Source organism: Halichoerus grypus, chromosome 5, assembly GCF_964656455.1.
Source record: "Halichoerus grypus chromosome 5, mHalGry1.hap1.1, whole genome shotgun sequence".
Classification (NCBI taxonomy): domain Eukaryota; kingdom Metazoa; phylum Chordata; class Mammalia; order Carnivora; family Phocidae; genus Halichoerus; species Halichoerus grypus.
In genome coordinates, this window is record NC_135716.1 from 146,923,527 (window position 1) to 146,937,806 (window position 14,280).

The 14,280-nt window shown below is 44.1% G+C and overlaps 1 protein-coding gene across 2 annotated transcripts in view; it reads left to right on the forward strand.

The window, feature by feature from the left end:
• Positions 1-13,954, forward strand: part of RAB3B (RAB3B, member RAS oncogene family) — a 75,107-nt gene extending 61,153 nt beyond the window's left edge. For both annotated transcript variants that reach the window (XM_036108403.2, XM_078073160.1), the window contains exon 5: positions 3,041-13,954. In XM_036108403.2, coding sequence (XP_035964296.1) covers positions 3,041-3,228 — 188 coding nt within the window. In that variant the 3' untranslated portion in view covers positions 3,229-13,954. The remainder of the gene's footprint in view (positions 1-3,040) is intronic.
• Positions 13,955-14,280: the final 326 nt, after the last annotated feature.

The window sequence follows — 14,280 nt, forward strand, 5'->3', positions numbered from 1 at the left end:
TACTTCCTCCACCTCCCCAAACATTGTCATTTATGATAAGCCAGTCAAAGGCCAGAGAGTCAATTTTTATGATATTCATTAAGGAAAACATGCTGGAGGGTCTCTGAAGCTGACTGGGTTTCTATGGCTTGCAGATAATGAACCAGCAGCCACCTCCTTCTTTATCACGTGGCCACAGTTAGGGCGCACTTCTGCTGCTGGCCTTTTTCAGGTTAGGAAATGAGCCACAGAGAGGCTGTCAACCAGAGGAGGCCTGGGAGGAGCTGGGAGTGCCTTCAAGCTGAGATGGCAGGGGAAGAAGAACCTCGTTTGTACCTGGGGGCTTTAGCCCTCTCTGTGGACAGTGGGCTAATAGGGAGAAGGAGGGAGGGGAAAGAGAGCCCCTCCTTTGTGGGAAAAGACGATAAAAGGAGAATGGGATGAAAAGGAGGTGAGAGGAGCCAGACGAAAGTAGAGAAAAAGCAGCTGTCATTCCAACGGCAACTTTGTATAGCAGTTTATCCACGTCTCACTCAATTCTCCCCATTGCTCTCGACAGAAAGGCACTGTGGCTATTCCTACTTGACAGCTGAGGAGTCTGAGACTCAGAGAGGCTAAGGGATTCAGAGAAATAAAGTGACTTGCCTGGGGGCACCTGGGTGGCTCAGTCGTTAAGCATCTGCCTTCTGCTCAGGTCATGATCCCAGGGTCCTGGGACCGAGTCACGCGTCGGGCTCCCTGCTCTGCGGGAAGCCTGCTTCTCCCTCTCCCACTCCCCCTGCTTGTGTTCCCTCTCTCGCTGTGTCTCTGTCAAATAAATAAATAAAATCTTTAAAAAAAAAAAGTGACTTGCCCAGATTCAGCCACTGTGGTAGTCAGATAAAAGAAGAGGGGTCCAGGGGTGCCTGGGTGGCTCAGTCAGTTAAGCGTGGACCCTGGGATCGAGCCCTGCATCAGGGCTCCCTGCTCAGTAGGGAGTCTGCTTCTCCCACTCCAGAGAAGCTCCCTCTACCCCTCTCCCTGTTCAAGCTCACATGCGCTCTCTCTCTCTAATAAATAAAATCTTTAAAAAAAAAAACCCAGAGGGGGCCAAAGAGACTTGTAAAGAAGAGAAAGATATGGTCAAGAAAGGAAGGAAATTGAAAGGGAGAAAGGAAAAAAAAATAAAGAGGGGAAGAGAAGTGGGAGACAAGGCTGTGTATGGACTTGGAGCCAGTCAAACCCAGATCTAAACCCAATTTCCACTAGTAGCCATGTGACCTTGCATAAGCTATGCAATCTCATTTTCTCATTTATAAATTGAAGATGATTATATTTCCCCACAGGCTGCTGTGAGGATTAAGTAAAATAGTATTTCCCAAGCTCCTGGCCTAGTGTCTGACATTTAGTAGGTGCTCAACAAAAAGAATCCCAAGGAGAAAGTGTGAGGAACGTAAGGGAAAGGAAGGAGTGACATGAAAAAAAAGGGAAGAGAGAAGCTTTTGAGGAGAAAAAAAGATGGGCCTGGAAGGAAAAGAAAGAGAAAGATAGATGGACAAAAGAGGAGGGAGGAGGCTGGGGCAGGGACATGCAGAGAAGGACTGGCCTCCAACTGGCCAAAATTCCACAGTTGGGAAGCAGCCACTTTGTCTGAATCAGGAGGGCCTTTCTTATGTCTCCCAGGACAACCAAGTTCTGTTCATTGTCACAGAAAGTGTCGTTAAGGATCTGAAGGTACAAAACAGACAAGAATATCTCACACTTCAGGTGCAGTCCTCCAGGTGCCTTTTGTGGGGTTTGTGTGGGGAGGGAGAGATACAGGGGAATTCCAGGGGGATCTGGGGCGGAGGAACCTCAGGGAGTAGAGATAAGCCAGTGTGTCTGGGGTGGAAAGGGCAAATGAAGCTTTGCTTGTTCATTGTGGATCTTGGGATGCCTTCCAGATCCTAGACTAGAGCTGAGTAGGCTGCGGTGAGTGGAAGGCAGGGGAAAGAAGAGGAAAACCCTAGTCAAAAAGGTCAGAGCCTGGACTTCTCACACTGGTTCCTCTATTTATCTTGGGCAAGTCAGCTTATTTCTCTAAGCCACAGTGTCTGCCTTAGTGAAATGGAGAGGGTCTGCCCAGACATTCCTTCTCCCGGGGGTGACTTGAGGATCAGATGAAGTAATGGATGTGATAAATGCATTGGAAAACTGTGAAGTGCTATGTACAAATATTGAAGTATTCAGTCTTTCAGAAAACACCTAATGAACCCCACTCTGTATCAGGCACAGCACTATACACTTTACCTGCATTATCTTGTTTAATGAGGTAGGTAAAATTATCCCTATTTATAAACCAGGGAATTGAGTCATAAAGAGAATTAGGTGACTTGCTGGGGGTAACACAGCTGGCCAATGGTAGAACCAGGATCTGTCTGACTCTACAACCAGTGCAGGTAATCCCTGCCCTGTACCATCTATTTATTTATTTATTTTTAATTATTTTTAAAATTTTTTTAAATTTTTTTTTTTTTTTAAAGATTTTATTTATTTATTTGACAGAGAGAGACATAGTGAGAGCAGGAACACAAGCAGGGGGAGTGGGAGAGGGAGAAGCAGGCTTCCCGCGGAGCAGGGAGCCCGATGTGGGACTCGATCCCAGGACCCTGGGATCATGACCTGAGCCGAAGGCAGACGCTTAACGACTGAGCCACCCAGGTGCCCAAAATTTTTTTAATTTTTAAAGGTTTTATTTATATATTTGAGAGAGAGAGAGAGAGAGAGACTGAGTGAAAGGGAGAGAGCATGAGCAGGGGAGGGGCAGAAGGAGAGGGAGAGCAGACTCCCCACTGAGTAGGGAGCCCGATGCCGGGCTCGATCCCAGGACCCCAGGACCACGACCTGAGCTGAAGGCAAACGCTTCCCTGACTGAGCCACCCCAGGCGCCCCTGTACCATCTCTTTAGAGCAGAGTCCTCTGCCATGAAATTAGGCCTCCTTGCTTCACTCCTTTGCACTGGCTATATTAATCCAGAGTGGTCTGGCCAGGGGGCATAAAAAGGAAAGGATAATCCTTACTGTTACCTCTCTTCTCTCCTTAGGGTTTGACTTCTTTGAAGCCAGCGCCAAGGAGAACATCAGTGTGAGGCAGGCCTTCGAGCGGCTGGTAGATGCCATTTGTGACAAGATGTCTGATTCGCTGGACACGGACCCCTCCATGTTGGGCACCTCCAAGAACACCCGTCTCTCGGACACCCCACCGCTGCTGCAGCAGAACTGCTCGTGTTAGGCAAGGCCCACCCTCCTGATCTCCCCTTCTTGTGACCCCACACCCACTCTGCTTTCCCCATTACACTCTGTCCACCCCCAGCCCCAAGCAGGCCGCGTTGCCACTGACCTTTGCCTGAAGTGGAGGCGGAAGCATGCCCCTTGAGTTCTCTGCAGATGGCCCCGCTAATAGACACCCAGTCCTAGACTAACAGCCAGGTCACAGCATGGGTAGAGATTCACTTTACAAAAAAAGACTCCATCTTACAAAGGGTATTCACTTCAGGGACTTGGAAAGTGAGTCTCTTTTCTGCCTTTAAAATAAGATTTCCTCCATTTACCAAAATTTGACACACGCACACTTTTTAGGGCCCGGCCAGCTGGGTAAGTGCGGCCCACCTGCACAGCTAATCCTGTTAAAGAAAACGTCGTCATACACAGCATGCTTGTTTCATATCAGGCTCCCTGTGGGGCTTCCTCTCACTGCAAGCCAAGCTTTGACTCTCAAAGCCTTATGCCTGTTACCACGGATGCCCACAGGGCCTGGGGCAGTTGCTGTGGTGACAGGCCAGAGCTAATCTCCAGAGAGCTCAGACTCTCTAATGATGCTGAAGGAGCAAAGGCTGAGTCAGAAATATTCTTAAAAGAAGTGATTATTCCCTGCAAAATGTCAAAGGTTCCTGCTATATAAAAGAGCAGGAGAGTGAGCTCAAGAAAGACAACGAGAAAGAAAAGAGAAACACAGGCAAGATAAAGGAGCAGGTCATGACTTTCTGATTTTGCGGCTTTCCTTCTGGTTCTTAACTGTGGGAACTCCATGAAATTGGTCTTTGTTTTTTAGACTCCCAGAATTTGAAATATTTAGAGCTACCTAGTCTGACTAGTCAATTTCAATCTTCACATCTCTGATAAGTGGCTGCCAGGCCTCACAACCAAATCTCTTTCTTCTTCTTCTTCTTTTTTTTTTTAAAGGATGTTATTTATTTATTTATTTAGATAGAAAGACCGAGCAGTGGGGGGTGGGAGGGGCCTATGGAGAGGGAGAGACTCTCTGGCAGACTCCCTGCTGAGCACGGAGCCCAACTTGGGGCTGTAGCCCACAATCCTAAGATCATGACCTGAGCCAAAATCAAGAGTCAGATGCATAATGACTGAGCCACCCAGGCACGCCCCCCAATCTCTTTCTTCTAAAACACACCTTCTAGGCAGGGCTGGGAGCTCATTGTCCATACCACCTTTGGGCAGCTCTTATAATCAGAAAGTTTTCCTTGCTTTAAGCTGAAATCTGTCCCCTGGAAATTCCTCTTCCTCTTCTCACCCCATTTATCCCAGCTTTGCTGTCAGAGACCTCACAGTCCAAGGTCCTTCTGCCCCTTGAAACCCTCAGATGATTTGAGAACAGAAATCATGACCTCTGCCCTTTCTCTAAAGTTCAGCCATTCTTCATAGTGTCTTCCCGCCATCCTGCCCTTTCTTCCAACCCATCTTTCAGTCACTCCTGAGTAGTCTGACTGGTAAATGTGATTCAAAGCAGAATAAATCTAAGGGGGCATGACCCTGACAAAATTGGGAAAACTGAACTCAGAGGTCCCAATCCCAGACTCATTCTCCTGGGAGTGAAATCTTAGTTTCTACTGAAGAGAGGATGTGAAACCACTCCTAGTGGAAACTGCTTAATTAAACACCTGAAGGGAAAAACTAAGCCAAAATCAAAACCACAAAAAACCCTCTGACACACCAGAAACAAACTGAATGGATTCTAGCTTGTTTAGACATGGCAGATGTTTGGTTTTTAGCTGAAATAATGACATGGAACTAGCAGTGATTCCTGAAAATCTTTCCTCCCAGGCCTGACCCAAATCCCCAGCTTCCCCCTGCACTAACATGCCACCTCAGAAGTTGGTGGGGGAAGGGGGAGAGGCTCTACCAAATTTTTTCTCCATTTCAAATGCATCTCATTATCCTAGGAAAGTGCATTAACTCGCATAGGTCCAATGACTACATAAAAGGATGCTCCAGAGTTAGCCTGATGGGGATGTTGCTTTCTTTGATGCAATGCACAGGATAGAGCTTTGGACTTTGGAATCAGGAGTCCCGGACTCTGCCCTTAAATCAAGTGTGACTCTGGATCAGTCACTCCATCTCTGAGTCTTGATTTCCCACCTATAAAGTGAGGGGGTTATTTGGGTAATCTTTTTTTTTTTTTAAGATTTTATTTATTTATTTGACAGAGAGAGACACAGCGAGAGAGGGAACACAAGCAGGGGGAGTGGGAGAGGGAGAAGCAGGCTTCCCGTGGAGCAGGGAGCCCAATGCGGGGCTCAATCCCAGGACCTGAGATCATGACCTGAGCCAAAGGCAGATGCTTAACGACTGAGCCACCCAGGCACCCCTATTTGGGTAATCTTTAAGGTCCCTTCTAGTGCTAGTAACTGTGACTCTTTTTTTCATCTTTATCATTTCAGTTTATCTGCAAAATAAACTTAAGAGATGAGGATTATCACCCCAATGTCATTGTAGGTAACACTGATGTCATGCTTACTCTGTACTAGGCATTGTTCCAAGCACTATACATGTATGATCTTATTTATCTTCTCAACATCTTTGTGAGGGAGGCACTATAATCAACCTCCTTTAAAGATGAGGAAACTAAGGTACAAAAAGATTCTCTAGCTTGCCTAAGGTCACATAATGAGTAAATAGTACAGCTGGGGTTCAGACCCAGGCAGTAGGCTCCAAGGTTTACGCTCTTGACCACATTCTATACTACATTTTTAATAAATAAACTGTGACCCAAAAAGGTTAAGGACGTGACCAAGATGCTACAGCTAGCGAGTATTAGAGCCGTGTTAGGATTCGATCCCAAGGCCATCAGATTCTAAGTCCACTGGAGAAAAAACTTACGTCTCTTCTCTATTAACAAATCGCTCATCTATTCAGACTAATCCAGGTGGTGGATGTCTAATGCTTCTGGAAAGGAGTCAGGCTCTGAGGCAGCCAGGTCCCAAGAGACTGAGCAGAAATTGTCCGGTGTTTCTCAGGTTCAAGTCCCTGTATCTGCCTTTGTCAAGTAATTCTTACCTAGCTCTCAATCAGTGCTTTAAGCAGCCTCCCTGCTCTAGCAATGGGGCATTTTGCAGGAGTGACTTGGTTAACTTCCTTGACCACGGAAGAGTGTGATCCCTTTTCAGGCAGTGGTTCTAGATGTGCTTTTTACACTGTCAAGTCAATGCAGGTCAGGCACAATTACTATTTTTCTGCGCAGTAACACCCATCCACCCTAGTAGTGGGATTTCAGACTGAGCTCTTCATGACCCATGGTTATTTTAGGACATATATCCAATAATCTTTTCTTTCATCTTGGATATCCAAGCAAAGATTGAAATTTTTACTTAAAAATTGTTAAATTCTTGGGGCGCCTGGGTGGCTCAGTTGGTTAAGCAACTGCCTTCGGCTCAGGTCATGATCCTGGAGTCCCGGGATCGAGTCCCGCATTGGGCTCCTTGCTCGGCAGGGAGTCTGCTTCTCCCTCTGACCCTCCTCCCTCTCATGCTCTCTGTCTCTCATTCTCTCTCTCAAATAAATAAATAAAATCTTTAAAAAAAAAAAAAAATTGTTAAATTCTTTAAAACTCAGGAGCCAGTGTAAGAGAGCAATTTTCTTGACAACAGATAGAATCAAGAGTTAAATGTAATAGTGGCAAACTCTTCTGCTGGGCATCAAACAAGCAGAGCTGCTTGCTAGATGGCAATTCCCCAGCCCTGCTCTGTGACCTTGTTTCTGCTGCGTGGAAGGCAGCAGCTTCCAGCTGATTACAGTGCAATGTTCATCAGTCACGGTAATAGTGCAATTAGCCACCAAGGTTTAAGCTGCAGAGTATGTTAGTGGCAACTTGTCCCAGTTTTTATCTTGCTTAACAATCCAAATAAAGATTTAAAAACAAAAAAACTCTTGACCTCAAAAGAGGCAAAAGTAGGCCAAATGTGCAATACAGTATTATAGCTATTTACAGAATCTGTTTTAAATGCATGTGTACCTGCAAATACAAAGTGATTTGTGACTTACTGTTGTCTCCTCAGTCTGTAGCATTAATTAACTCCTAGGAGCAGCAGTGAGGTAGAGTGTACTGAATGGCCACAGACTTGTCAAATATTAGATCGGGAAGGGAGCTTAGAGAAAATCCTGTCCAGGCTCTTCATTTTACAAAGAGGAAGGTTGAGGTCCAGGGAGAAAAAGAAAATTTCCTAGGGCGACTCTGAGAGTATATTAGTGATGGAGTCAGGACTCAGTCTGGATCACCTCTACATAGACATTTATTTATTCCGTATCTACTGTGGGCTTGGTGCTGTTAAACACTAGATAAATGTATATTAAAACAAATGATCCCTGCCTGCAAGGTACCTATAGTCTAATGGAGGTCCTGTTTCTAAAATATTACCCCAATTTGACAGCCAAGGAAACATAGCCTTGGAAAAGTTAAATGTTCAAGTCACTTAGTAATATCATTTGAATTCACTTCTGTCTGACTCATGCTCATTCCATTGTCTTTCAGATGAAGGGTATTTGGAGTGGTGGTAGTGACAGGCTCCAGTGTCTCTGTTGATATTGTTTAATTAACTCTGAGAGTCCTTGGTCTCACAATTACTTTGTGACTGCCGCCTTGTAATGTCCACAGAATGATATAAATATCCGCCAGACCCAACTTTCCCATTCACATCACATGCTCCTGCTCCAAAGCTCTTTGCTTGGGTATCAAGGTTCCTAGAGTGTCTTGAGGAATGTTTGTTGGAGTTTGTTTGCCAATAGTTTTGGGGTAAGGAGAAGGAATTACAGTAACCAGTGTCCTGGGATCTCATTGATTTCAGATTCTGCATCTCTACTAAGTTATCCCTGATTACCTGCCACAGTTGGAGGATCAGCCTGTGCCTGGGATTGCATGCAAGAGACAGGCCCATGAGATACGAATACTGTTAAGTGATGTTTTTGAAGGCCTTCATCCCTTATATGAAGTAGGCAAAACTCAAATTTATTCATTCATATTTACTCATTCAATAAATATCTAGTATGTGTCAGGATATAATCAATGGCAAATTAAAACAAGCCTTGCCTTCATGAAGCTTATAGTCTAGTAGCTTATGGTTTAGTCTAGACATTGTAAAATACTCACCCAAATATAATTAAAAAGTGCTCTGAAGAAAAGGTACGTCATTTTATGAGACTACAAGTGGGAAAATTGAATCATCTTTGGGGAGCTGTTTCAGGAGTCCTGAAAGACTCCACTGCCCCCAAATACCTCCACTATCCACTGGCCATTGCTTTATATTCCTCAAGCTTTCATCCTTTAGTTCAAATCTTTGGTGACTAATCAAACACAAATCCTCCAAAAAGAGTAAGGGTGAGAGAAACAATATCTGTACCTGTGAAATATGTTTAGACTGCCTGGTTCAGAGTTAATTATTGTCTTCTGAGGGACATAACAGATGACCACAAAACTTAGTGATTTGAAACAAACATTTGTTAGTTCTCATGATTCTTTGGGTTGGCTGGATGATTCTTCTGGCTGAGGCTGGATGGTCTAGAATGACATCATTCACATGCCTGGAGTCCCAGCTGAAATGACTAGGGTGATTGAGGTGCCTCTCCATGTGTTTTCATCTTCCAGAAGGCTGCCCAGAGTTGTTCACATGGTGATAGAAGTTTTTCCAGCAGCAAGAGAGGGCAAGCTCCGATGCAGAAGTTCTTCTTAAGCCTCTATTTGTATCATGTTTGCTAATGTCCCACTGACTAATGCAAGTCACATACAAGGGGTGGAGAAATAGATGCCATATCTTGATGGGAGGAGCTGTAAAATATTGTGGCCGTTTTTCAACCCACCAAAGGAAGCAACATTAAGTCATCTGAAACCAAGTCTGACAAATTTTCCTGGGTCTTAAAACCTGCTATCCCCAAAGAGAAATATCAAAATGGTTTGCAGCAGGGCAGTCTCCCCATTTGTTTAGTTGTCCAAAGGGTCTACTTTGGAGGAATGAAGACACATCTGTATGGTGTTTTGATGCATATTTCACCATTCATTTGGTTACTTAGCTACTCCCTGAGGGATGAATCTGGCTTCTCATTCTATGGAATTAACTGTAATAATGGTTGTGATTCCCACCTGAGATTCCTGGCTGGAGGCCCAGCAGAAGGATTCAGTGTATGCAGAAAAAATGGCTCAAAGAATAGTTGAGGGGCACCTGGCTGGCTCAATCGGTAGAGCATGCAACTCTTGATCTCGGGGTTGTAAGTTTGATCCCCACGTTGGATGTAGAGATTACTTAAAAATAGAATCTTAAAAAAAAAAAAAAAAAGGAAGAACAGTTGGTCCCTCTGCTCTAGCTATACTGTCTTCCTTGGAGACCTCATCTAGTCCTGTGGCTTTAGATGCCAATCTTTGGTAATGACATGTATACACAGGGTCCAGTAGACATCTCCATGTCTCAAACTCAACATGTCCACATGGAAATTTATTTCAACCCCAGTCATCACAGAAACCTTGCTATTATTCTTAATTCCTTTTCTTTTCTTTTCTTTTCTTTCTTTCTTCTTTCTTTCTTTCTTTTCTTTCTTTCTTTCTTTCTTCTTTCTTTCTTTCTTTCCTTTTCTTTGTCTTTTCTTTTCTTTCCACATCCAGCGCAAGTCCTGTGAGTCTACTTTTAAAATATATCTCAAGTCTGCTCACTTTTCTCCATATGCCATGATCTTGGTCCAAGCCACTTGTTTCTCCCCTAGAGAGCTACCATAGAGTTCTTAACCATTTTCCCTAGTCCACACTTGCTCTCCAATAGTCCATCCTCTACACAACACAAATCTTTTAAAAATACAAATAAATGAATAGCTCAGTAACATTGGGGTTTACTTCAATACCACACATGAAAAGAATCCAGAGACTTCAATTATTATTAATAACAGTTATTTTATCAATTCTCTTTCTAGCCCTGAATCTGCCCCTAACTTACTATAGGACCCCTGGTAAATCATTTCTTGTAATAGCCAGCTATCACTTCTCCCCAGAATTTCTTCTGGAAATAGTAATCTCTTCTTTTGTAGTACTACTACTACTTCTTCATCCAAACCAGGTGATTCTAGTAAAGACTGTCAGTAAAGTGGACATGTGATCAAGCAAGGTCAATCAGAATTCTTCCCTAGGATTTGAAAAGAAAAAAATTGGAGCTATTTTCTTCCCTTTTGAATGGCAAATATTATGAAGATGCGTTCTCTAAAACTGTGATGACCTATCCTCAACCCATGTATAAAATGCTGATCTATAGTAGGAGAAAACAAGGCCATCATGCAGACAGAGGCATATTTATAGGATGAGAAACTCTGTCCTGTGGCTTTCTCAGCCCTGATTCTGGCTTCGTGAGGTTTGGCAGATCACATCTTCCTTTGATTCTATTAGACACCTCAGTGTTTCCAACAAAGTCCCCATTTAGTTTTGCTCATTGGAGTTAGGTTCTTAACACTTAATAACCAAAAATACATTGTCCCCCTTTGGTTCTTAGTTTTCCCCTTTATACATCCTTCTAGGTCCGAAGTGCAGTAGTTCTAATTTTTAAACACTGAGTCTTTCAGAAAAAGTCCACTTCTGTCGACTTTCTGATGAAGATTTTGTATAATCTGGAACAAAACCTACTTTCTTCACCATTTTCTCTTCATGTACCTGAACAGAGGAGGGGAAGAGGGATTTCTCAAGGTGAAAAGTAGTTCTCCACAAACACTGATGACAGCACAGACAAAGATTCCTGCGGTAGGGTTACTAGTCCACACATAGACTAACCTCCTAGGGACTCAGAAGCGAGACAAAACAGCTAACACCCCTGCTGCTTTTTCTCCACATCTGTTCCTATGGCTACCAATTCAGTGACACCCACCATCTTGACAAAATACCATTGACTGGACTGGGTTGTGTGACATCTGTTTTGCCTGCTTCTCTTCTATCATTTTGAAGTGGCTAAACAGCAAATACCTAAATAGGAAGTCTCTGGAAGACTTGAATAAGAGTTTCCTTGGCTTGGTACAAAATCATGTCATAGAAATGCTAATGTCTGGCAAAGTAAATCAGCAAGTCCTCAAGGGGTGAGATTAGGATTCCCAGCTCCCTTCAGATTCTGATGCATCTCTTCCCAAGTTTTACCAATGGACTGGGATAAAGCTAATGGGCTGTGCAACCTTGATTAAGTCACTCCCTATTTCTGGGCTTCATGAGTTTAGACCAGATAATTTCTGCAGGCCCTCTTGGAGCTGATGCTCTGTGATTCTAGGCCCATTTTCTGTCAGAGCTGCAAGTGGCAAACAGGATTTTGGCAGGAATCCTTTCATTATGAAAGCCTTCTTTCTTTTTGGGTAGGATGAAAACAGCCAAGGCTGTATGTACCCACCCCTGCCCTCATCACTCAGCCAGGCTTGTGGCCTTGATTTCTGAGGCTTCCAGAAAGCATCTTAGTAATTTTACTAAGTGCATCTGGATGGTCCATGCCTGCCTGTACTAGGCCAGAGGTTCCTAAAGGTTAACAAGGAAGAGGAACAAGAATCTCTGCTGAGACTTGTTGAGAATAGAGTACAGACATATGCATTTGAGAAGCGACAGCAAGCATCCATGTTTTAAGAGCCAATTCAAGGGGGAATTAATTTACCAAGCACCAAACATGTGCCAGGCTGAGCTGGGTAAGATCTTTCTGTCATACAGCTGGAAGCCTGGGAACTAAAGGGCTGAGAGATTGGTGCTGAGCTATCTTCCAGTCCCTCCAAACATCAAGTTACAGGATGAGGACTGAGAAAGGAGCATGGTGGAGTGGTTAAGAGCGTAAGGTTTGTAGTCCAAGAGATCGGGGTTCAATCCTTGGATCTTCTTCACTAAATAGTTGTGTGACTTTGAGAAAATTACTCTTGGAGCCTCAATTACTTCATATACAAATGGAATAATAGCTGCCTCAAGAGGTTGTTGAGAGGATTAATGTAGGAACAAGTTTAAAGCCCTTAGTGTAGTGCCTGCCACCCTTAGTAGGTGCTGAACATGTGGTGTTGACTATTGTACTACACAAGGTCATTCCAATTAGGCAGAGTGTCCTGGAGCCTTTGTCAAAAGATGCCCCACCGACGGGTACCTGGCTGGCTCAGTCGGTAAAGCATGTGACTCTTGATCTTGGGGTCGTGAGTTTGAGCCCCACATTGGGGGTAGAGTTTACTTTAAAAAAAAAAAAATGCCCCCCAGTGCTCAGAAAACCAGGATTCCAAAAGACCTGGGTTTGAGTCCTGCAATATACTAGCTGTGTAACCTTGGACATATTTTCATCTATAAAACGAGATCAATAATCTTGCCTACTTTACAAAATAGTTGTGAGAGTCAAATAAAAGTGCATTTTAGAAACTGTGAAGTATTGTGGACATGTAAGATGGAGCCAATGTGAGGGGCTGGGAGTAGGCAGCATTCATCCCAGAATGAACCTGGGCATACCCCTCCGGGAGCCATTTCCGAGGGTCCCTTCCACCTCTACCAACTTTCCCCTCTCCCCTACATTTTGGCCCCAGGAACCTAACCTCACATAGAAATATCACTCCAACATGCCTTATACCCAGAAGTTTGGTTGGCTACAGAGAAACTTCCAGAGGCTAAGATCTCCCAAAAAGAATCAGCCAGTGCATGCTGAACAGAGCAGTGAGCTATGGATGGGGTTGGGGCCTAAGAGGGGCAGAGAGTAGAGTCCATTTGTACTATGATTAGTATATTATAACAAAAATCATCAGTTGTGTATTCGGCACTTTACAGTTACCAAAGTACTTTCTCAGTGAAGCTTCAGTGGTCTTTGACACAACCCTGTGATGTGGGTTTTATTATTCCCAGTACTCAGATAAGGAAAACTGAGGCCTGCATCAGTGAAGCAACCTGCTCAAGACTACATAACGAAGGCAGCAAATGGCTTGGTTCTTCTCAGAACAAGGTAGGGTCTGCCCCAAGGAGTGAGCAGTCCTGATTCTGAACCCTGCCTATTTGGGGGGATTGGGGGTAGCTGAAGAGAAAACCTAAGCATCAGTTGTGCCTACATCTGGCTTCCTCTCTGCTTGTGGGAGAGAAGGAAGGAGAGGAACACACACTCTCCTCACCACCCCCACACCCTTAATAACAAAACTTAGAACAGAGGCTTTCCTCATATCATGGGGCCAGAGGCTGATGGTCTCGGCAGTTACACAGAGAAGTGTCACCTTACTCAATTTGCACACCACCTTCAACTCCCCCAGTTGCTCTTTCTAATTTATTCAACCAGGGACTGGGCTGGTCTCATGCTAGCCTAGGAGATGTGCCATATTAGGCTGAGCAGAATTCCTCAGGAGGAGCAATTAGCAAAAATTGGAGTTCTCCCTCTATGGGACTGAGCACAAAGAGGAATAATAACGCTCACGTCTCTCCCCATAAGATTCTAGCTAAGCAGATGTTTTCATGCTTTTTTATTCTTCCTATGTTCTGTATATCGACAGCTATTCTCAGTGATATATGAAATGTTACGTGGTATTGTGAGTTTGTACAAATGCAAATACACACACACACGTATACACAGTAACAAAAGGGAAGATGCCATTTGCAAATATCTGCCATGTCTCCCCCATTCTGTGTTGATATGTTTTATTGATACAAACTGGCTTATTTTAATGTATCTCCTATCCTTATTGTAATGGCAATGATGGTATGTGCATTAAAGTTCATCTGAACTATACCTCATTTATGGAGTGACTCTTCCCTGGGCTTGTGTTAAGAACTTTGGGGGTAGACTTCTGAGATCTTGGAAAGGAACTGGAAAAACAGGTCCAGCACCAATGCAATGAAAGCCACAGTACAAGGCAGTATTCAAGTTCATGATGGACAAGGCAAGTTCATGATGGACTCAGGATAGGGGGAAATCAGGATGGGTATAACTGTTGGGAAGGCTTCAAGGAGGAGGAAGGACTGGCACTGCAAGAGGTCAGGGACAGCAGGTCAGCTTGTGCTTCTGGAGCCCCTGTGGCTCCTGGCTGTATCCTGGCTGTTGTAGAGGATGCAGAG